The sequence below is a fragment of the Panthera pardus genome, unplaced genomic scaffold (genome assembly GCF_024362965.1).
Source record: "Panthera pardus isolate Hobbes unplaced genomic scaffold, ASM2436296v1 HiC_scaffold_8, whole genome shotgun sequence".
NCBI classification, from domain to species: domain Eukaryota; kingdom Metazoa; phylum Chordata; class Mammalia; order Carnivora; family Felidae; genus Panthera; species Panthera pardus.
In genome coordinates, this window is record NW_026527013.1 from 63,139,418 (window position 1) to 63,163,530 (window position 24,113).

The 24,113-nt window shown below is 43.9% G+C and overlaps 1 protein-coding gene across 1 annotated transcript in view; it reads right to left on the reverse strand.

The window, feature by feature from the left end:
• Positions 1-7,019: 7,019 nt before the first annotated feature.
• The window catches only part of SUN3 (Sad1 and UNC84 domain containing 3), a 31,195-nt gene continuing 14,101 nt past the window's right edge, over positions 7,020-24,113 (reverse strand). The window contains 9 exon segments of the mRNA XM_019450989.2: positions 7,020-7,152; positions 7,154-7,231; positions 7,233-7,337; positions 8,499-8,591; positions 14,737-14,904; positions 15,895-16,010; positions 20,540-20,624; positions 22,162-22,327; positions 23,832-23,872. Of these exon segments, the coding sequence (XP_019306534.2) occupies positions 7,072-7,152; positions 7,154-7,231; positions 7,233-7,337; positions 8,499-8,591; positions 14,737-14,904; positions 15,895-16,010; positions 20,540-20,624; positions 22,162-22,327; positions 23,832-23,872 (933 nt within the window). The 3' untranslated portion in view covers positions 7,020-7,071.

The following is a 24,113-nucleotide window of genomic DNA, read 5'->3' on the forward strand; positions in this document are numbered from 1 at the left end:
AAATTCTTTTAAAAAAATTTTTTTAATGTTTATTTATCCTTAGAGAGAGAGAGAGGGAGAGAGAACAGCATGAGTAAGGGAAGGGCAGAGCAAGGAAGGGACACAAAATTCAAAGCAAGCTCCAGGCTCCGAGCTGTCAGCACAGAGCCCGAACCCACAAGCCGTGAGATCATGACCTGAGCCAAACTTGGACGCTTAACCGACTGAGCCATCCAGGAACCACCCCCTGCCCCAGTTAAATTCTTATAATGTACATGATAGAAATGATGGCAGAGAATTAAAAAAAACAAACAAAATAGGAAATATACCTTCAACTGTATCCAGCCTGGTTTTCCAAATACTATATTACCCATGTTAAGAACGTATTATTTTGGGGGGTGCCTGGATGGCTCAGTCAGTTAAGCATCTGACATCAGCTCAGGTCATGATCTCACGGTCCATGAGTTCGAGCCCCGCATCGGGCTCTGTGCTAACAGCTCAGAGCCTGGAGCCTGTTTCAGATTCTGTGTCTCCCTCTCCCCTGCTCTGTCTCTCTCTCTCTCTCTCTCTCTCTCTCTCAAATAAATATTAAAAAAATGTTTCAAAAAAGAATGTATCTTTGTAAACAATGTTTCATGCAATATTGATCTTTATTATTTTTTAAATTTAATTTTAAATTATCTGTACACCCAACACAGGGCTCAAACTCACAACCCCAAGATCAAGAGTCACCCCGTTCCACCAATGGAGCCAGCCAGAAGCCCCTGCTCTTTACTTTAAATGACTTAATTTCATGCCATAAAAAATAAAACAGATTTTTTTTAAACTCGCCAGGAAGACTTCTGTGATTTTACATTCTGCATAGACAAAGGCCCAAATAATAGAGGGAATTTTGCCCCAGCAATCATAAAATTAAGCTGGAATGATGTTTACTTGAATGGGAAAAGGAATCTTCTGTATGAAGCCTCACAGTTTTCTTAAACTAAATGGATTCAGTAAACCAATAATTCCAGTTCTGATCATTAAATATACAGACACTGCTACCCCAAGTTTTTTCCAAATGAGTGTGGGGTGAGGCGCAAGATCAGCAGTGATCTCTAGAAACCTGTGTGCTCTTGAGTTTTCTAGCACAGAGCACTCTCCCTTTGCTGTCAGTCCAGCCAGTAAACAGCCTTCTGATTTAAAAACCAGCCACACCTCAGCGGTTGGTAAATCAGTCCCAGGAGGATCTAGGGAACAGTGCTGGTGCTGTTTGTTATGTTTGTGTATTGTGCAAGGAAATGCCCTAATTTAGTCCTAAAATGAAAATACAGCTACAGTGTGGCAAATAAAAGCATTTACTGCCTGTCTGTCCTGGAAGCTGCACATGCCCCATGGGGGGCAGGTGACTGCTCACCTCCGGTCCCTTCGGGGAGGCCCATCTGTGGTCCCCCTGTCACAAGGCAGTGCTGGAAATCCTATGCAAGGGGAAAGAGACTGGCACAGCTCAGAGCTTTTGGATCGGATCTGACAGGCGATATTTCTCTCTTTTTTTCTTTTATGTGAAAAAACTGTAAAATGAGGGTGTGCTTACTGTAGAGGTGGTGTGAGAGCACGCCTTCTGACAACTGTACTGTTTACGGGATGGTTTTGCTTAAATAGCTTTTCAGCGACTTCATCTTTTAGACGTGGAAGGAAAAATACTTCAATAAATTGCATAAATCTTTTCTTAATGTTTATCATTTTTGACAGAGAGAGAGACCGAACATGAGCAGGGGAGGGGCAGAGAGAGAGAGGGAGACACAGAATCTGAAGCAGGCTCCAGGCTCTAAGGTGTCAGCACAGAGTCTGATGCGGGGCTCGAACCCATGAACCATGAGATCATGATCTGAACCGAAGTCATTCGCTCAACCGACTGAGCCACCCAGGAGCCCCGTACATTTCATAAATATTTTTTAAATTAACATTTGTGGAGCCCACAAGAGCTATGAGGCACAGTGCTCAGGGTTGGGGTTCTGAGGAAGGGGACACCCAGCACCAAGGACAAGGGACATGGGCATCTGTTGGCTACTGTGTCCCACATACAAGGTGCCATTGAAATAGTATCTGTCAGCAGGGTGAGTTAGATGACCATTGCTTCTACATCACCTTCTCCTGATATTATCACTTTGATAACAAACACCCATACGGCAAGTGCTATTACTGCCATCTTATTTTTTTAGATGTTTATTTATTTATTTTTGAGAGAGGGAGAGCAGGGGAGGGGCAGAGGGAGAGGGAGAGGGAGAATCCCAAGAGAATCTGCGCTGTTAGTGCAGAAGCCTGATGTGGGGCTCGAACCCATGAACCGCGAGATCATGACCTGAGCCGAAACCAAGAGTCAGATGCTTAAATGAGTAAACTGGGCGCCCCTATGACCCCCATTTCAAAAATGGGGGACTACAGAGAATTGGGGATGTGAGCCGTGGTCACAGCGTAGGCTGTTTGGCTAACGGGCTGGTTACCTTAGGTGCATTGGTTTGGCAGAAACGGTGACAGCTGGGAGCAGGTGGGAGCATCCCGTGGCCCTGAGGCTCGGTTCGCGGACCCTGCGCTCAAGAGAGGGACCAGATAGGACTGCGCTGAAGCTTCCCTTTCCTGTGCCGACATGGGTGCCGACATCCCGCCACCAGCACGACCCGTCTGCGTCCTCATGCTCAGGAAGGCACAGACCAGCTCTCCAGCATCTGTCTTCTCTCCTTGTGTCCTCGCAGGGCCGTGGCTTTCAGATGGGCCACGGGCTTCCCTCATGTGCCCAGCCAGCACTGAGCCAGGTCACACTGGGGACCCCTGTCCCAGGTCTCTTGTGCCAGAAGCGTCCCAACTTCCCATTTCCGCATTTTGTCCTTTTAAAAATGTTCTTCCTTCTGTTTCTGTTTCTCATTCTCCCTTTACTTATTTAATATCCACCTTTCCCCCTGGGCCACGGGGAAATGATAAGACAGGACATATGTCCGCCCCGGGGCTCCCGGCACACAGCTCAGAAGACACTTGTCATTTCCTAAGTGACAAGAACACTAGCAGCATCTTACTGCTCTAACATGTGGTCTTTGGCCCCATTTCCCGACTCAGAGCTTGTCAGTCCCTGGGAATTTCCTGGGTGATAAGAGCGCCTTTGATTTAATCAGGGGACTCTTGGTGCACCCCATGTAGGGGCTGCTCACCAGGAGACCAAACCGTGATCCTAAGCTTGGAACTTTCAGTCCCACCCCTATTCCCCAGACTGGGGAGGGGGGCTGGGCATGGAGTTAATGATTGATCACGCCTGAGTGATGAAGCCTCCTGAGAGTCCCAACAGGGGGCGCTTGGGTGGCTCAGTCTGCTAGGTGTCCGACTCTCAATTTTGGCTCAGGTCATGATCTCACAGTTTTTGTGAATTCGAGCCCTGTGTCGGGCTCTGCACTAACAGTGCGGAGCCTGCTTGGGATTCTCTCTCTCTCTCTCTCTCTCTCTCTCTCTCTCTCTGCCCCTCTGCTGCTCACACTGCCTCTGTCTTTCCCAAAATAAATAAGTAAACTTAAAAAAAAGTTAAAAAAAAATCCCAACAGTACGGGGTTCAGAGAGCTTCTGCGTTGGTGGACACATCCATGTGCCGGGAGGGTGGCACACCCCAACTCCACAGGGACAGAAGCCTGCGTATGTGGGACCCTTCCAGACCTCACCTTATGTATCTTTGTCTGGCTGTTCATCCTTGTCCTTTATTATATAATAAACTGGTAAATATACTTACTTCCCCCAGTTCTGTGTTCTGGCAAATAACTGAATCCAAGGCAGGACAGGTGGTCATGAGAACCTCCGATTCATAGCCAAGTTGGACAGATATTGTGGGGAACCTGGGGACCTGCCACTTGGCATCGCAGGTGAAGAGAGTCTGGTGGGACTGAGCCCTTAACCTGTGGTATCTGCACAGGCTCTGGTTAGTGTCTGAACGGAGCTGAACCACAGGACGCCCAGCTGGTGTCACAGACTTGCTTGGTGTTGGGGGAACAAAAGCCCACATCCAGCATCAGAAAGTGGTCAGGTCGTCGTGTGAGAGTAGAGGAGAAACATGGCAGAAATGAGTTTTTCCTTTACAACTATTATGTAAGAAAGCAAAAGATCATGTCATAAAAAAGGTTTGATGTCTAAGTAGGTAATGTTTTCCCATGATCTGAAAACAAAATATTATGCAGTGGGACATTTTGCTCCCACCCACGTGGGAATCCTCCTGCTAAACACTGCTGATGAATAACTTTCTAGGTACAAACATGTATATACACGTATTTTTTTTTTTTTTGCACATGACATCTTGTTGAGTCAGAGGGTATATGCATCTGTAATGTCGCTAGATATCGCCACATTCCCTACGTCATGGTTGTGCCTGTTCACGTTTTCACCAGCAATGTGTGGGAGCCTGTTTTTCCGAAGCCTTTCCGTTAAAGTGTGATTGAACTTTTGAATTGTTCTAATTTCACTGCTGAAACAAGGTTCCATGTCACTTTTTCCATTTTTCATAAAACAAATACATTTGAATACCTTTTTACGTGTTTCTGTGAGCCCTCAGTTCATACTTTTGGGCTATATTTCTGTACCTATTGATATTATTGTTGCCTTCTTGAGACTCTTGACATATGGGAAAGTAAGTCCTTCTGATATCAATGGCAAGTCTTTTTTTTTCCTATTTTGTTTAAGGTTTTGTTGGCCATACAGAGGTTTTTTGTTGTTGTTGTTTGGGATGTAGTGGAATTTATGTTTTTTTCTTTTGTGGCTTCTGAAGCTTGAACCATACTTGGAAAGGTCTTCCTCTAGCCAGTGCCATGCAGGAATTACTACAGGGTTTGTTTTATTTTTATGGTTTAATTACACCTGTTAATCTTTTACCGGTTGGAAGTTCCTCATGTTGTCAAGTGAGAGATATGGTTGCAACTTTATTTTTCTAATGAGCGGATAACTGCCCCAAGCCCAGCCTTGTTTTTCTTTTTCCCTCTTGAGAGGTAGAGCGAGAGGGGGAGGAGCAGAGAGAGAGGAGAGGGAGAATCCCAAGCAGGCTCCACACCGTCAGTGTAGAGCCAGACACGGGGCTCGATCCCATGGACCGTGAGATCACGGCCTGAGCCGAAACCAAGAGTCGGACGCTTAACCTACTGAGCCACCCGGCTGCCCCAGCAGTCTTGTTTCTTCCATCCCCTTTTGAGATGCCGCCTGCATCACATACACTGTTCCCACACAGATAGGGATCCATTTCTGACATACCGGAAAGACTTTCTTGTCTGTTCCATGGGTCTGTCAATGTTCTGGTACCACACCATCATTTAGCATCTCTCTCTCTCTCCTAAACGATTCCGGAATGCCAATCCCAGTGTGTGGGGTTTTCTTCTTCCACACCAAGCAATTCTCCCACACCAGGGGAGTGTCCTACAGTTCAACTCAAGTCTGACACCGTCTGCCTGGAGACGGCGTCCGAACCGCAGGCTGAGGGCTGGGTCCCACAAGGCTGCCTCTCCCCGCCCCCCCCCCCCCCCCCCCCACCCCGCCCCACCGCTCCCGCTTCAGATTCCCGGGTGTCACCTGTGCTCCTGACTCATGCCCCCCTCTTCTTGGGTTCAGTTAACTTGCGGGAGTGGGTCAGAGGAGTGAGAAACACTTTACTTACTGGATCACCGGTCTATTATAAAAGGACAGAACTCAGAAACAGCCAGACAGGAGAGTTGCCCAGGGCGACCACTGGGGAGAGGGCGTGGAGCTTCCATACCTCCCCAGGGCACGACTAACCCCCAAATCTCTGCGCTCGCCAACCCGGAAGCACTTCGAACCCCATCCTTTTGGGTTCTTGCACAAGCTTTAGTATGTGAGCGCACGTGATTTAATCATTGGCCACAAGTGATCGAGTTCCATCTCTAGTCCCTCTCCCTTTACTGGAAGGTTGGGGGCGGGGCCGAAGGTTCCAAACCACAAATCCTGGTTGGTTCCCCTGGCAACCAGGGTGTTTTATGATCCTTAGGTGCCTCCCCCCCCAGCCCAGGTCACCTCATTGGCCAAATAAGAGACACCCTGATGCTCTCATAAATTGCCAGCGTTTTAGGAGCTCAGAGCCAGAAATGCAGACAAAGGCCAAATGTATCTTTCTTATTATAAATCACAGTATCATAGAGTTATTTCCCTCTGTTGATTCTTTCAGAGGCTTCCTGGCTTCCTAATGTGTTTATATTTCCATTTGAACCTCAGAATCAATTTGGTTCAAAGCACAACTCTTTTGGTTTCTTAGGTATATATGTCTTGTAATTTTTTTTTAACTTTTTAAAATTGAAAATATCCAATACAGGTGCTAAATGTAGGCAGAATAGTGTGAGTGGACCCTTGTAGGCCAGCACTCAACTTCAACTATCGTTTACGGCCAATCTTCTTCATTGACCCCCCGAACGCATATCCTCCTTGTATATAAGTTTAAAACATACCCCAAATATATCATTTCATCTGTAAATATTTGTTTGTTTGTTTATTTAATTTAAATTTTAGAGGAGGGGGAGGGGCAGAGAGAGAGAGAGAATCCCCAGCAGGCTCCACACTGTCAGCGCAGAGCCTAATGTGGGGCCTCGAACTCTCCAACCGCGAGATCATGACCTGACCTGAGCTGAGATCAAGAGTTGGACGCTTAACAGACTGAGCCACCCAGGGGCCCTGATGTCGATTTATATAATTTGTATCTACTAACTTCCTGCAGCTTCTTCCTCGTTTGTAATGTATTCCTTAATTGACTTCACTTCATTTCAAGGAATTCATCAAGCCGTCTGCAAATAGTCAGGGACAGACTTTTTCTCTCATTTTTGCCTCTAATTTCTTCTGCTTACCTGGTTGCATTGAGCCGGTGCCTGCAGTCACTGTCCGATCACTGTTATATATACATATACTTCATAGCGGTGATGGTGCGTACCCATGGCTCATATGCTTATGCTTGTATGAATAATGGAGACTGTTGACTAATACCAGCTTCTTCCAAATACATACTTATTTTCAGTGCTTCCACATGGTGCATCCTCAAAAGCTACACTACCACAAGAAGATTGAATTTATTTTTGTATTTTTTACGAGTAAAACTCATTCACATTTTCTGGGCAGGTATGAACCACTTTGAGGTTCCCCTCCCACCCCCATTTTGATGCCTATGGGTGCGATGAAATCTAAGGAAGTAAAACGAGTCACATATTCTGGACCTGTGGTCACGGCCGTCTGCCTGGCTTCCTCTAGGGGTACTCTCCTGGGGTGCCGTGGACCCTGAACCTATACAAACACGTGTACTTCGGGTGACCCCAGTTGCTGAGGATTTTAAGTTTCACACATAATAAAGGTTCGGAAACTTCGTGCTGAAAATAAAGAGAAGATACAAATCAATGCCTTATAAAGAAAACCATCTCAAAGAATCCCAAGGTATGCAGATCTAATGGAGAATTTGTGGACGCTTTCTTTCCTTCCTAAACAGTATTTTATGAGACACCAGTCTAATGGATGGGAAAACAAGTTCCTTTAAGTACAGGGCTCATAAGAAGGGTGAGAGAGAAGGAGATAATGTGGTGGTCTGGACATCAAATGCCTCTGCCCGTCCCACGGGGTCCCCGTGTGGGAATGGGAGACACGGCTGAACAATCAAATAGGAAACCCCACTGGGTCATTCGTTTCTGACACATATAGTGTTTTCAACTTAGATTATCTCAGCGTTGGCCGAGAGGTATCGTACGCAGCACACTTATTTTGACACGGTAGACGATGCCGTCTTAAGTCTTCCTGTGGCTAATGAGAAATAATGAAAATATATTTCATATACCTTAATGGCTTTCAGGGGGTTTATATCTTAACAGGTGGCATTTTCTCCCCCTTGAGTTAGGAAGAGAGGTATCACTCACACTGTGTGATAGAAGTATTTATTCTCTCTTCCTGAGTTCCTGTCTCCCTACAACCATCTCTATCCCCTGTACCCAATGGGAGATAACATACTATCAAGGGAGCCCAAGAGGTAAGAGAAGGAGTGAGAAAATAATTATAGTAAAAAAAAAAGGGGGGGAGTAGCAAATAAGGAAGAATCTGGCTTAGAACACGTTCTGGTACTTGCCTGGTGTTTTGCATTAAAATCCACGTAGCATGGGGCGCCTGGGGGGCTCAGTTGGTTAAGTGTCCGACTCTTGGTTTCAGCTCAGGTCATGATCTCACAGTTTGTGAGTTCAAGCCCCACATCGGGCTCTGTGCTGACAGTGCAGAGCCTGCTTGGGACTCTCTCTCTCCCTCCCTCTCTCTCTCTGTGCCCCACCCTGCTCACTCTCTCTGTCTGTTTCTCAAAAATACATAAACTTAAAAAAATAATTTAAAAAAATCCATGTAGCACTTGGAGCTACAAATTAAAGTTCAGCTAAGCCTTCCTTAGCTCACACTTTGGTCATAATTATCCTCTTATAGCACTTTGCATCAACCCCACAAACCCATTCTGGGGATGGAGCTCCTCACACCCCATCTTTTCCCGGGGCTCTCATTACCTGGAGCTTGAATGTTTGAATGGTGGTTCCTGTTTTGTTATACACAAACCGACCCAGGAGAACTTCTTCTCCCTCACAGTGTTTCAAGATGCCCTGTGAAAGGAAACAACAGACATGGGGGCGTGTCACGAATGGATGCTCAGTTGAATAAACGGAGCCTGTTGTCTGTTCAAGTAGCCACAATTCACGAGACACCTTGGGTGTCTACCAGGGCGCGGTGCTGTGCTAGGTGCCAGTGTTTCCCTATAAACCCAAAAGGCATTTAACTGGGGGGCTTGTGAGGCAAGAAACGGGTTGACCACAGGGCTGACTGGACATATAGACGATAGGTAGATCAATCGATAAAATGATCGATTGATCAATAGATAGATGATAGTTGGATAGATGACAGATCAACCAACAGGTAGATGATAGATAGATAGATAGATAGATAGATAAGTAGATGATAGATGATAAATAGACGATAAATAAATAGTATCTATCTATAGACAGATTGACCAATACGTAGATGATAGATAAGTAAATGATAGATGGTGGATAAATAGATGATAGATGATAGAGACAGAGAACCAGAGCAAATCCCAGGATTAACTCTGGTCTAATAACTGAATTTGCTGTTGGCATACTTTGAATGAAGGAAACACAAAATAAGTTCCCATGCTGACCCAATGTTTTCCAAAATGAGCGAAATTTAACCCAATTGCCAGACTCAGACAACCCAAGTAACTCCAAAAAGTAAGCTTTTGTTGACTGAAAGAAAAGTGTTATTTGTATGCTATTTCCCTTGGGCTTTTTCGTTCCTTCTCTACCCTTCAAAATGGAAGTTTTTTGAGAGGAGACAGCCTGGTGGAAATTAATTTTGTGAATCTAAACTTTGTCATTAGTTTCCCCAAATCATGGAAACACAATGCACGAAGGGTCCATTAGTTCAACCGTTTTATAATGAAAATTATATGATATGTAACTTTGATATGTAAACTTTATCACAATTTTTTAAACATGTCAGCTCTATACCTAACATGGGATTTGAACCCATGACCTCGGGATCAAGAGTCATACACTCCACTGACTGAGCCAGCCAGGTGCCCCATTATAATTTTATTAAAAGAATTGCCTACACCATGATTAAACAATGCAGCCACAATTATATGTACATATAATTCAAACCTCATTCATAGCTGACCCTAGAACATGGGTTCAACCATGTGGATCCACATACACATGGATTTATTTTGGTAAACATAGTACAGAACTGTATTTTCTCTTCCTTTTGACTTTCTCCTTTTTTAATGTTCATTTATTTTTGAAATTGAAAGAGAGCAAGTGGGGGAGGGACAGAGAGAGGAGGACAGAGGATCTGAAGTGGCTCTGTGCTGACAGCAGTGAGCCTGACATGGGGTTCGAACTCACGAACCTCGAGATCATCACCTGAGCCGAAGTCAGATGCTTAACCGACTGAGCCATCCAAGTGCCCCTTTTTGTGAGTTTCTTCATAACATTTTCTCCTCTCCAGCTTCCTTCCTTGGAGGAATACAGCATATAACGTATGTAACATACAAACTATGTGTTCATCGACTGTTTATGTTATTATAAAACTTCTGGTCACCGTAGGCTGTTAGTAGTTAAGTTTTTGGGTGGTCAAACATCACCACTGCTGGGGGCGGGGGGCCAGCTGTAGTTTATCCTGTTAAGGGAGGTGTGCGAGTTTTATTGCCGCCTTCTTTATCACTGCTTTAATTTCACTGCTTCATAAATTTGCTAAGAGAAGAGAAAAAGGATGAGAAGTGGTTTTTATTGCCTGATGGGCTACCCATAATTCATCTATAATGAGCAACCGAGTGCGCCTCTCTGAGGTGGGGTTCGACCCGCTCAGATCCAACCTAAGTCAGCTGTAGGTGTCAGCAGACTCTGAGTCAAAGGGGAGCAGCTTCTGTTCTGTCCTGTGACCCCAGAATCATGGCATTTATAGGTGTTCCAATGGTGCACAGAGCAGGCCGGGTGCCCATGTTTTAACTGTGAGACCCCCTCCAGATGGGGTCACCGGGGAGCTGAAGAAAGGCACAAGTTGGGCGCCTGGGTGACTCAGTCGTTTAAGTGTCTGCCTTCGGCTCAGGTTGTGATCTCATGGTTTGTGGGTTCAAGCCCCGCGTCGGGCTCTGCCTGCTTCAGATCCTCTGTCCCCCCTTCTCTCTGCCCCTTCCCCACTCACACTCTCTTAAAATAAATCAACTTAAAAAAATTTTTTTAAAAGCTTAAAAAAAAGAAAGGCATAAACCAACAGGGAACACCCGGGAACAGACACTAAGACAAGAAGTCTGCAGATAGCCAGCTGGTGACTGGTGGAGTGGCCTGGAGAAAGCACGGATTACCCTGTGTGTAGGGGGACCAGCAGCATGTTGATACTGTCATTGCAAGTATCCAGAAAGGGCAGAGACGGGGTCATGGGGTGGGGGATGGGAGGGGGCTGCAGTGCGGGGGGGGGGGGGGGGGGAGGGTACCATGCACCTGTTCTCACAGCGTGTGGCTGGCCACGCTGAAATCTCCATGCAACAAGGTTGCGGGATTCCTTGAGGGTCAACCTAACCCTGTATCACACTGGGGGCTCCGGAAGAAACAGCCCAAGCAGACCACCCACCCAAGAAGCTCACACACGAAGTGTGCAGAGCTTTGAACTAGCTTTTCACCCTTTGTCTCTGAAATGCGACAGAAAAGCATCACCAGACACGAGAGAAGAGCCACTTTCAACAAATAGGAAAAGTGGTATTTGGGGATAAAGACAGGGGAGGGAACAGAAGAAAACACCACAGAACTGAAACGAATTCTGTTAATATCTTCCAAAACTGAACATACTGTATCCATGAAGGAAGACATTTAGACATTAAAGATGGGAGTTATTTACAGAAAAAAGAAAAAGTCTTGGAATAATCATGACAGCAGAAATGAAGAATTCAGCAAATGGGTTAGGATATAAGTTGGCAAAATCTTTCAGAAGGTGGAGCAAAGAAACAGAGGAGAATCAGAGAGAAAAGATTTTTTTTAAATAATAATAATATTTTTAAATAATAGAAGAGGTGATTATGTTGAATCCCCAGGATGCAGAGATGAAGTTTATGCAGATCAGATAAGAGGGGGCAATGCGGACAAGAAGGACATCTTTAAAAAGTAAAATAAAGAAGAAACTTAGAAACTGTCTGACATGAAGGAACATAATGGCAGGATTTTGACACTCCTGAAAAAGAGATAATGAATGTTTTTGTGATAGGAATATAGAAAAGTAAGCAAATTATTTTTTAAGTTTATTTATTTATTGTGAGAGAGAGAGAGCAGGGGAGGGGCAGAGAGAGAGGGAGAGAGAGTCCCTAACAGGCTCTGCACTATCAGCACAGAGCCCGACGTGGGGCTCGATCCCATGAACCTCGAGATCATGACCTGAGCTGAAACCAAGAGTCAGATGCTTAACCGACTGAGCCAGCCAGGTGCCTCAAGCAAAGTGAATTAAAAAGAGACATTTGTTGTCCTCAGGAACATCAAAACTCTTACACAAAGAAACTCGTATACGATATGGCTCAAATGAGAACATCACTGACACGGTTACAGAGAAAACACTGCATACCGATTGAAAGTAAGAGATACTATCTGGCAGCATCTCGAACATGAAATGTAGGTTTACCATGTGATCTAGTAATTTCACTTCCAGGTACAGTTCCGAGTGAAAAGAAAACCAATGTCCACACAAAGATTCATACACAAACGTTCCCAGCAGCATTAATCATCACAGTCAAAAAAGTGGAAGCAAACCCAACACCCATCATCTGATGAATGGATACGTAAAACGTGGTCTATCCACCCAGAGAAGTAGTTATTATTCAACAATTGAAAAAATAAAGTGCTGACACGTTATGACACAGGTGAACCTTGAAAACATGATCCCAAGTGGGAGGAGCCATTCGCTAAGGACCACATGTTCTATGATTTCATTTATAGGAAATATCCAGAATGAGTGACTCTACAGAGACTAAGTAGGTCAGTGGTGGTGGGGAGTGACAGAAGATGAGAGGTGACAGCTAACGAGTGCACGTTTTCTGTCGGGAGCAACAAAAAGGTTCCAGGGGCACCTGGGTGGCTCAGTTGTTGAGCGTCTGACTCTAGATTTTGGCTCAAGTCATGATCTCACAATTTGTGAGATCAAGCCCCACACCAGACTCTGTGCTAATAGTGCTTAGGATTCTCTCTCTCTCTCTTTCTCTTTCTGCCCTTCCCCTGACTCGAGCTCTCAAAAGAAATAAACATTTTTTAAACATGTTCTAAAATTGATGATAGGGATGCATCCTCAACTCTGTGAATATACCACAAGCCACTGAAGTGTACATTTTATGTATTTGAATTGCTCGCGTGTGAATTACATCTCAATACACTTGTTGTTTTTTGTTGTTTTTTTTTTTTTATAAAAAAGTAAGACATAAAACTTTGGGGAGGTTGGGAGAGCCACGGAAGAGGCTACTCTTCATTTTTCATCAAAGGATACCAATGGATTACAAGCAAAACTGAAAGATCAAGAAGTAGAAGTAGGGGCACCTGGCAGGCTCAGTGGGAGGAGAGTGTGACTCTGGATTTTGGGGGTGGTGATTTCAAGCCCCCACATTAGGTATAGAGAGTACCATTTTTTTTTTAAATTTCTGTGTAATACTCCATTGTGTGTGTGTGTGTGTATGTATGTATATATATATATATATATATATATATATATATATATATATATATGCATATCTTTTATTTTATTTTTTATTTTTTAAAATTTACATCCAAATTAGTTAGCATCTAGTGCAACAATGATTCCAGGAGTAGATTCCTTAGTGCCCCTTCCCCATTTAGCCCATCCCCTCTCCCACAACCCCTCCAGTAACCCCCTGTTTGTTCTCCATATTTAAGTCTCTTACGTTTTGTCCCCCTCCCTGTTTTTATGTTATTTTTGTTTCCCTTCCCTCATGTTCATCTGTTTTGTCTCTTAACGTCCTCATATGAGTGAAGTCATATGATTTTTGTCTTTCTCTGACTGACTCATTTCACTTAGCATAATACCCTCCTGTTCCATCCACGTAGTTGCAAATGGCAAGATTTCATTCTTTTTGATTGCCGAGTAATACTCCATTGTATATATATACCACATTTTCTTTATCCACTCATCCATCGAGGGACATTTGGACTCTTTCCGTACTTTGGCTATTGTTGATAGTGCTGCTATAAACATGGGGGTGCATGTGTCCCTTCGAAACAGCACACCTATATCCCGTGGATAAATGCCTAGTGGTGCAATTGCTGGGTCGTAGGGTAGTTCTATTTTTAGTTTTTTGAGGAACCTCCATACTGTTTTCCAGAGTGGCTGCACCAGCTTGCATTCCTAAGAGATTATTTTTCAAAAAGGGAATGTAGGGGTGCCTGGGTGGCTCAGTCTATTAAAGCGTCTGATTTCAGCTCAGGTCTTCATCTCGCAGTTCATGAGATCCAGCCCTGCGTTGGGCTCTGTGCTGACAGTGTGGAGCCTGCTTGGGATTCTCTCTGTCTCCCCTCTCCCTCTGCCTCTCCCCCACTTGTGCTTTATCTCTCTCTCAAAATAAATAAATAAACTTAAAAATAAAGAAGTAACAGGGGCGCCTGGGTGGCTCAGTCAGTTAAGCATCCGACTTCAGCTCAGGTCATGGTCTCACTGTTCCTGAGTTCGAGCCCCGAATCGGGCTCTGTGCTGACAGCTCAGAGCCTGGAGCCTGTTTCGGATTCTGTGTCTTTCTCTCTGTCTCTGCCCCTCCCCTGCCCATGCTCTATCTCTGTCTCTCTCAAAAATAAACATACGTTAAAAGAAAAATTTCTTAAAAAGAAGTAACAATAAAAACAGATATGAAGGCAAGTACCCAAAGGAGTGGCTAAAACTGTTGCAGGCAGAAGCTTCCAGAGAGTAGAAATCTGGGGTGAGAGCCCTGGCACAAGAAAGTGCTGAATTATAAGCATATAAGAATGTTCATTTTTAAATTGTGCACAGATAGCTTTGAGAAAAGCAAAAAAAATTAAGTAATAGAACATATCTGGTCCAACCCTTGCCTTGTCGATGGCAGAGCAGAGGTCCAGGGAACAAGTAACTCTCTTACAGTGATAAAAACGGTTAGCTGCTCATCCCAGTGTCTGATTCCCAGCCACACCCTCCTATCATAACCCACTCTGAACACCGATTTTGATTGCCTCTCACATAGACAGAAAATTCCTTGGGTGCGCTGGAGATGTTTCCTGAGGGAGACACCTTCTGGGAGATGTGCTCCATGGTAACAGCAGTGGGTGTGATCTTCCTGGCGAGCTGGATCAGGGCGTGACCCTGGGAACCTGGGAAGGCCCAGCACTTTCCAGGATGGACATCTGGCTGGAAAGAAAACAGGGAGTTAATCTCTTATGTGGCTGTATAAATCCACCGCTGCAATATTGGTCAGCAAACCACTATTGACCACAGATCTCACTTACGCCCATAACATGAAGGCATTTTATGGGTACATATCATGCAGGAAAACTGCCAAGATACCTATGGGTTCGGTTGTTCTTCCAGAGCACATTATGTTTATGGCAAACAAAGCCCTTTATTGCAGGATTATATATTATATGATTAGATAATTGATTTACGGTGTTTTCTTTTGTTGCTCTAATTAGACTGTGGGCAGCTAGAAGGCGGTGAGCTGGCATGGGTGGTAAAGATATGATGGTGGTGGAGATGGAGATGGCAGTGGTTGTAAGAAAGAAAAATGACTTCTACCATTTTCTAGATCTAGAGTCTGGAATGAGATCCATACGATTGCTCCTGAAGGGCTTCCTACCTTGAGAACTGACTTTAGGTTTGTAGGTTATAGTTAAGAAGAGCCCCACCATCTGTTGATGTCTGTCCAGAGCCTTTTGAATTGAACTTGAATGTTAGCGGAAATCTTATTTGGAAATTTCTCCTGTTGTAACTGGACTTTGTAAGAATGCATTGGCCTGAGCAGCATGTAGCACAGTGTGGGAGCTGAGGGGACATGCACCTTGAGCAGGTATTTGTTCAAAGACTGAAGCTTTCAAAGAAAAGGGGGGTGGGGCACAGAATCAACGTAAGGAAAAGACATGGAATGTCTATGTCCTATTTAAGAAGTCAAATCATCTAGTCTACTGATCTTAAAATAAAAACAATTAATAATTAATCAATCATAATTTACTGCTCATACAATAAGAAATAATTTATATAGTTTGATGACCATTGAAATGCAAGAGGATGGGTTCAGATTCTGTGACAAGTTCAGAGTGGCCTCCGTTTCGGTGTTAATATTTTCATGATACATAATAAGAACAAAACCCTAAAATAATAGATTCCTCTTAGTCTAGCTTTTACCTGAAGAATAACATCTGGGGGCATTTCATAGGTTAAGAACCCGATCCCATGCCAGTAAAGTTTTGCTTTATTATTTTTGTAACTTTCGGAGGTCCCAGCTTCAATGACAGAGGCCCCTAAAAAGATAACATAATTAAAAAAAATAAAACATTATGCAGCCCCAAACAAGTCACTTGTATTTTATTTATTTTATTTTTAAGATATTTATTTATTTTTAGAAAGAGAGGGGGGCACAGAGGGACAGAGAATCCCAAGCAGGCCCCAAGTCGCCAGCACAGAACCCAACATGGGAATCGATACCATGAATCACGAAACATGAGATCGTGACCTGAAGTGAAATTAAGAGTCAGACGTCCAACCAACTGAGCCACCAAGGCACCCCAGTCATTTATATATATATATAAATGTGTATATATATTGTATGTATATATATATATACACACATATACAAATATATAACTGTATATATATGTATATAGAAATAACATTTTTTAAATGTTTATTTATTTATTTATTTTTTATTATTTTTTTTTAACGTTTATTTATTTTTGAGACAGAGAGAGACAGAGCATGAACAGGGGAGGGGCAGAGAGAGAGGGAGACACAGAATCCGAAACGGGCTCCAGGGCTCTGAGCTGTCAGCACAGAGCCCGACGCGGGGCTCGAACTCACAGACCGTGAGATCATGACCTGAGCCGAAGTCGGACGCTTAACCGACCAAGCCACCCAGGCACCGCTATTTATTTTTGATAGAGAGAGAGCTAGCAGGAGAGGGGCAGAGACAGAGGGAGACAGAATCCCCATCAGGCACCACACTGTTAGCACAGAGCCCTATGTGGGGCTCGAACCCACAAACCGTGAGATCATAACCTGAGCTGAAACCACGAGTTGAAAGCTTAACCAACTGAGCCACCCCCCATCCCGGTCATTTGTATTTTAATAATGTTGTTAGCAAAATATTCCCAGGCAGATTACAAGTAAGTTAAGGTTCACACTCGGGAACTGGCTGGGAAAGTATGACTTCTGGCTCTCATTACTGCTGAGATGTTGTCACTTTGAGAAAATCATGTTTGTTCCGTGTAATTTCACAAAACTTCTGAAACTGGTATTAACTGAATTCCAGAGCAGTTGCATCAGAGGTGGAAATATCACGTGCATAGCGTTTATTACTTAAACAGACATATGGACCCCCATATTTTCACAGCTCGTGTAATGAGACTTTATGTCAGCCCAATCTACTTGAAAAAAAGCATAAAACCCGACAATGTTATAAATGTATCCACAAGTTATATTCGTAAGAGCAATTCTGTAGATTCACTGAGCTTTAATTTTAACTGAAGAAATACAAAAGTATACTCATCAAATGTTATCCCTTCAGGTTATTTCATTTTAGAAGCAAAATGTAGTTTAGACACAAGAAATTAAGAAAATGCAAATCGTTTCCTCAAGCTTTATCTGGATATCACAATACAAAGCTAAAAATGCATGTACCTGACTGAGTATCCAATTGCCAGTATTTTTTCTGAGATGGCAGAATCTGAAATAGTTACTGTTCACCTAAGGTTGCCAGATTTAACAAGTAAAAATACAAGACTCCCAGTTAAATTTGAATTTTAGATAAAAAAATAAGCAGTTTTTTAGTATGAGCGTGTCCCATACAATATATGGGAGATACTTATACTTAAAAGTTAGTTGCTGTTTGCCTGAAATTCACATGTAAATGGGCATCCTTTTTTTTTTTTTATACTAAGCAGGTTTTCTTTTCTTTTAAGATTTTTTAAATTTTATTTATTTTGAGAGAGAGACAGAGAGAGAGAGAGAGAGAGAGAGAGAGAGAGAGAGAGAGAGAGAGAGAGGGAGAATCCCAAGTAGGCTCCAGGATATCAGCACAGAGCCCTACATGGGGTTTGATCCCATGAACCATGAGATCACGGCCTGGCCAAAATCAAGAGTCAGATGCTTAACCTACCAAGCCACACAGGTGCCCCTAAGCAGGTTTTCTTGATCAATTTTTTTTTTAAGATCTTATTTTTAAGTAATCTCTACACCGAACAAGGGGCTTGAACTCACAACCCTGAGATCTCACAACCCCGAGATCAAATGTCAAACACTCTACTGACTGAGCCAGCCAGGCGCCCCAGGTATATAGGTTTTGTTTTTTTTTTTTTTAAGAATGTATAGGTATTTACTTTTTCATTCATTTATTTTTAAATTTCTAATCAGCTTTATTGAGATAAAATCCACATACTACATTATTCACCCATTTCAAGAGTACAAGTGGGTGGTTTTTCGAATATTCACAGAGTTGTACAACCATGACCACAATCAATATCAGAACATTTCAATCAGGGGCACCTGGGTGGCTCAGTCGGTTGAGAACCCAACTCTTAATTTTGGCTCAGGTCAAGATCTCACGGTTCGTGAGATCAAGCCCCGTGTCAGGCTTTTTGCTGACAGCACAGAGCCTGCTTGGGATTTTCTTCCTCTCTCTCTGCTCCTCCCCTTCCCCCAAAAAATAAATAAACATTTTATTTTTTTTTAATTTTTTTTAATGTTTATTAATTTTTGAGAGAGAGACAGACAGACAGACAGACAGACAGAGACAGAGCATGGGCAGGGGAGGGGCAGAGAGAGAGGGAGACACAGAATCCCAAGCAGGCTCCAGGCTCCGAGCTGTCAGCGCACAGCCAGACGTGGGGCTCAAACCCACGAACCGTGAGATCATGACCTGAGCTGAAGTCGGACACTTAACCCACTGAGCCACCCAGGCACCCCATAAATAAGTAAACATTTTAAAAAAGAAATCTTGTCTGAACTTAGTCACAAGAATCTTTCTTTTAGAAGTTTTATAGCTTTAAACTTTACATTTAGGTCAGTCTCCCATTTTGAGTTAATTTTTGTAAGGTGTAAGTGATGAGTCGAGATTTATTTGCTGAAAATGTCTCACTTCTCCAGCACCATTAACTTGCCTTTTCTCCTTTGTCAAAAATCAACTTGCCCTCTATGTGTGGGACTATTTCTGGACTCACTATTCTGTTCCACTGATTTCAGCAAGACCACACTCTGTTAATTACTGTAGCTCTGTAATAAGCCTTAACATCAGAGAATGTCAATCCTCATACTTTGTTCTTCCTTTTCTTTTTTTTTTTTATATTTATTTTGAGAGAGAGAGAGAGCACGAGTGGGGAAGTGCAGAGGGAGAGTCAGAGGATCTGAAGCAGGCTCCAAGCTGACAGCAGAGAGCCCCATGCGGGGCTTGAACTCACAAACCATGAGATCATGACCTGAGCCGAAGTCAGACGCTTAACTGAATGAACCTCCCAGGCTCCCCTGTTCTTCGTTTTCAAAACTGTTTTGGCTATTCTGGTTCCTCTGTGATTCCACATACATTTTAGAAACAACTTATAGATTTGTATAGACAATTCTGCTGGGATTAAGTCAATAGACCAGTTACCAAGAATTGCCATCTTAAATGAATTGACCCTTCTAATCCATAAACGTGTAACTCACCCCCACGTGGGTCACTTCTGGGTTTTTCATTGCCCTCCACAATCTGCCTGCTTTTGTTTACTTTTCATCAGACTTGGGTAGTTGCTTTTTATATTTTGTCCAAAACTTTTAGTCGTATGTATTCAGTTGGTGGAGGAGGTGGGGGGATGGGAAGCTGGCATGGGCGCCCTCCGTCTTGGCTCAAGAAGCTGGTATCTTGTCTCACATTTATTGAGAAACCATAACCATTTTCTGCTTTCCCTTACTCTAGTGGGTTATCCCTGGACTTACACTTGTCATCATGAATTCTTTAAAATGGAAGCCGTAAATACATTCAATAGGGAAGAGGAAAGAAAGCATAAAAATGGTGTATCCAAATGCCAATACTGAAAAAAAAAGGATTCTGCAGTTCACCTTCCTATGCTTTATCTCAATGCTGATTCTCCCCAAACTTCAGGGAATTCAGGTTCAGCAAGTCTCTTCTCTTGCTCTGTCTCTTTCAACACACACACACACACACACACACACCCCGTATAATCATTCTAGTCCAAATGCTGTCAACTTGATACAGGATACAGATTTATGGCCCCACTATAAATCTGGCTTTGTCAGTTGGTAAATACCAGTGTGACTGCGTGTGGTTTACACTTTCTCCCTCTTTCTCTCTTTCTACATGGTTCACTGAACACATTGTTTATAGGCTATCACAGGCAGGTAGAGAATATTAAGGTTCATGGTCTAAACTCTAAGCACTTAAGCATTAATTTTATTAATGGCAAGACATTTAGAACACATCCTGTCTTTCACCACGATTCTTCAATCACGAATAATGCATTTAGATTAGTCATTAGCCGTCATTGTAGGTTGTAATGATTGTGTCACCTGTTCTATTTTCTGCATCCCCAACCTCACTGTGACACATCAGCTTCCTTCATGGTCCTGGACTCATGCTAATGAAGACGCACACCTTTGCTGCCTCTGAGATGTGCACCCAGAAAACATCAACTACAACCATGTCTATCGTCTGCCTCATTGTCTAGATTTGCTCATTTTTCCTCCTTCTCAATTACTGGACAGATAACTATGTTTTCTTAATAAACACATATGGAGAATCGAGACCCTTGGGAAGCATGAACTTTTTCCAGTTTTTACTCACCTGCTGACTTAAGGGCATAGTCAGCCATCTGGACTTGGTCTTCTCTCAACTTTTTAAGGATGGAATTCACCAAGTTTGACATTTCCTGTACAAATATTAAAAAGGGGTTTCTGTTAATCGCAGCCAAGTGTTTGAGTTTTGACAATTCACTTTGTCGATTTGGACCTACGGGCCATCATCTGCCAAATAACAATAACAGTGAACATCTACTGAGCTGCACACATCCAAGCACTGTGCACAGATTTCTAATGACCTTCATGGCTCTGTGGGATCGCCACTCCCCGGGGCAGCTGACATGTGTCCAGACACCCTCCAAGTCCCAGCAAGTTTGGACCGAAGTCCCCTTTGGAAGCCCCAACAACTGCCTGTCGTACTGTGATCCCCACCACCCCCCATCATTCGGGTCTCATTTAGTAATAAAGACTTGAACATTCTGTAAGTATTCAGGAATCAAGGCAGTTGACAGAGAGCATGTGACTGCTTGTTAGCAGGTATCCATCCTTTGAGTTAATATTGGACTCTTGGTTACGCAAGAAGACCACTGATTTCACCTCAGGTCATGATCTCACATGTCATGGGATCGAGCCCCATGTCAGCCTCTGCAATCACAGCACAGAGCCTGCTTGGATTTCTCTGCACCACGCCCCCTTTCCCTCCCTGTTCTCTCTCTCTCAAAATAAATAAATAAACCTAAAAAAATATATTGGCTTCTTAAGGGCATTCTGATTCTCAAAAAGCAGAAGCCCCACCCTTCAAGCTGTGACTGATGGAAGCCCTGTCCCAGGGCCATGACAAAATAGGGTCTGAAAGACAGCAGGTGTCAGGGTGAGGTTTCTGGGTGCTTCAGAAAGTAGACATCATTCCCTCTCTCCCTGCCTCTCTGCCCATGCTGTCTCTCTCAAAATAAATAGATAAATAAACTTAAAAATATACTTTTAAAAATAGGGCCACGTGGGTAGCTCAGTCAGTTGGGTGTCTGACTCTTGATTTCAGCTCAGGTCATGATCTCACAGTTTGTGAGTTTGAGCCCCATGTCAGGCTCTGTGCTGACAGTGTGGAGCCTACTTAGGATTCTCTCTCTTTCTCTCTCTCTCTCTCTCTCTCTCCACCCTTTTTGCTCGTGCTCTTTTCTTTTCTCTCAAAATAAATAAACAAAAAAATGTATAATATTTTTATTTATGGACCTGAATCAGGCGCACTTGACCTTATCAGTACCCAGCATGGGGCTCAACCCCACCAACCATGAGATCATGACCTGAGCCGAAATTAAGAGTCAAGACACTTAACTGACTGAGCCACCCAGGCGCCCCCAAAATGCTTTGTTCTTTAAGTACATGTGTATAGACATCAGAGGCTGCCACTTCTGAATGATCTTCTGTTTGTTTTACTGGAAAATAAAACAGAATCAGTCATTTACTTTGGCGGGAAGTCAGTCATATTGCCACAGTCTTCTCTGCGATTCAGCAGTGATGAAAAATTGGGTGTGTGCGGCAAGCTTTCCTGAGGTAAGCTGCTGTTAGGGAGAAGGTTAAAGAGGAGGACACAAGCCACATAACAGCCTGCACTCGATCTTTCTGCGTTGAGAAGCCGTGGAGTGTGACCCCCCCCCAAGCCTCCCTCACCTCGTCAATGGCCCCCATGGGGTTCCGGTCCTCGCCTCCGTCCGTGTCCCCGCTGTAGTTGTGCAGACCATCTCGCGTATCTCTAAGCAAAGCCTTCAGAACATCTATTTGTTCAATCAAAAATAAAATTTCTCGGAAGTTGTTCTCCAGAGTCTGGCTTTCCTTCCTGTGAATGGAGACCCCCAGTGTGAAGGGTGGGAGTGGGGGCTTCCCATCACCAGCCGGGCTTCAGGAGCAGCCGAGGAAGAAGTGATGAGGCTTTATGTTGTAGCGGAGACCAAGTTTCGAGAGAGAGCTCAGGGCCACCCCTTTGTCTAAAGAACCGCCTCTAACTACCGATGAAAGGCAAGGACACTCAGGGGAAGCTTCTGGAAGGCGGCCCAATGCTTAGGACACACTCTTCCCAGGCAACTGAGGCTCATCCAACCTTGCATGTCCCTCCCTCAGGGCTCTGGCCACCCTGACTGAGGCTGGGTGATTTCATGGTGTGAATCCTCAAGCCTAACCCCCACCTTATTCGAATGGGAAACCCTCTGCATCGCCAGTGGGGCATGGAGCTGTGGTCTTCAACCTGAGCCCTGAGGAGGGCTGGAGGCTGCAGTCTGGGGCAACTCCCTGTCACTGTCACTGGCGAGGAGGGTGCCAGACTTTACTCTTGAAGAATGGGTTCTGCCATTTTGACAGTTTGAAAATGACTGGTGGGCCGAATAAGAACATGTCAAGCCAGTAGGTATTTCTCTCTCTCTCTCTTTTTTAATGTTTATTTATTTTTGGGAGAGAAAGAGAGAGAGTGTGAGCAGGGGAGGGACAGAGAGAGAGGAGGACAGAGGATCTCAAGCAGGCTCTGCATTGACAGCAGACAGCCGGATGCAGGGCTCGAACTGTGAGCTCATGACCTGAGCTGAAGTCGGACGCTCAACTGACTGAGCCACCCAGGTGCCCCAACAACAGGTATTCTCTTATGTTGAAAAATGTAAGCACTACTTATCTAGTATTTTCTCCCCAATTTGTAAAACAATACATGTTCACGGTTTAGAAAATATAAAACGCTTCCAGAAATAAACACCTTTATAGTTTGGTGTGTTTCTAACACTTTTTATTCCATGCAAAAAAGTTAGTAACAAAGTAGAGATCCTGTTGACAATTTTGTGTCCTGCTGCACATTAAATACATTAAATATATTTTGGAGTTATTTTGATGACTTCATAATTCTCCATTGTACGGATATTCTCGAACGTATTTAACCATCAGCCTGATTTTCTTATCTAGTCTGGTTTTCCATTTTTTTCATCGTAATCCATCTTGAAAGCACTTCTCAGCGTACAACTCCCTAAGGAATGACCCACAGGGAGGGTGCCTGGAGTGGCTCAGTCGGTTAAGCCTCCAACTACTGGTTTCAGCTCAGGTCCTGATCTCACAGTCCATGAGTTCGACCCCCATGTCAGGCTCCACGCTGACAGTACGGAGCCTGCTTGGGATTCTTTCTCTCTCCCTCTCTTGTTCCTCCCCCACTTGTGCTCACTCTCTCTCTCTCTCTCTCAAAATAAATAAACCTAAAAAAAAGAATGACCCACAGAAGCAGGAATGATTTCATTTTTATAGTTTTACGAAAACATCCCGCTGCTGCAGTCCCGCCAGAAAGCCCTGCGTGGCAGAAAAATCTCACTCACTTTAAAAGCTCCAGGTGCTCCTTTGGCATACGAAGTCTGGCCTGGAAAACAAACAAACAAACAAACCAAATCAGTCCCAGTCCTGCCTGTCTGAATAGTTAGTCTTCTTATTCGTAAAGGGGAGAGAAATCACATTTCCACCCTGATACACATGCATGGCAGGTGGGACGCTGAGTGTCCTCTGAGACACCTGCGTCCTTTCCAGCCTTTCCTTGGAAAAGTCACGTTCAGGGGAGATGATCTGAAAGTGGGGAGCCTGTTGTACTGGAGTCCGAGAGGCTG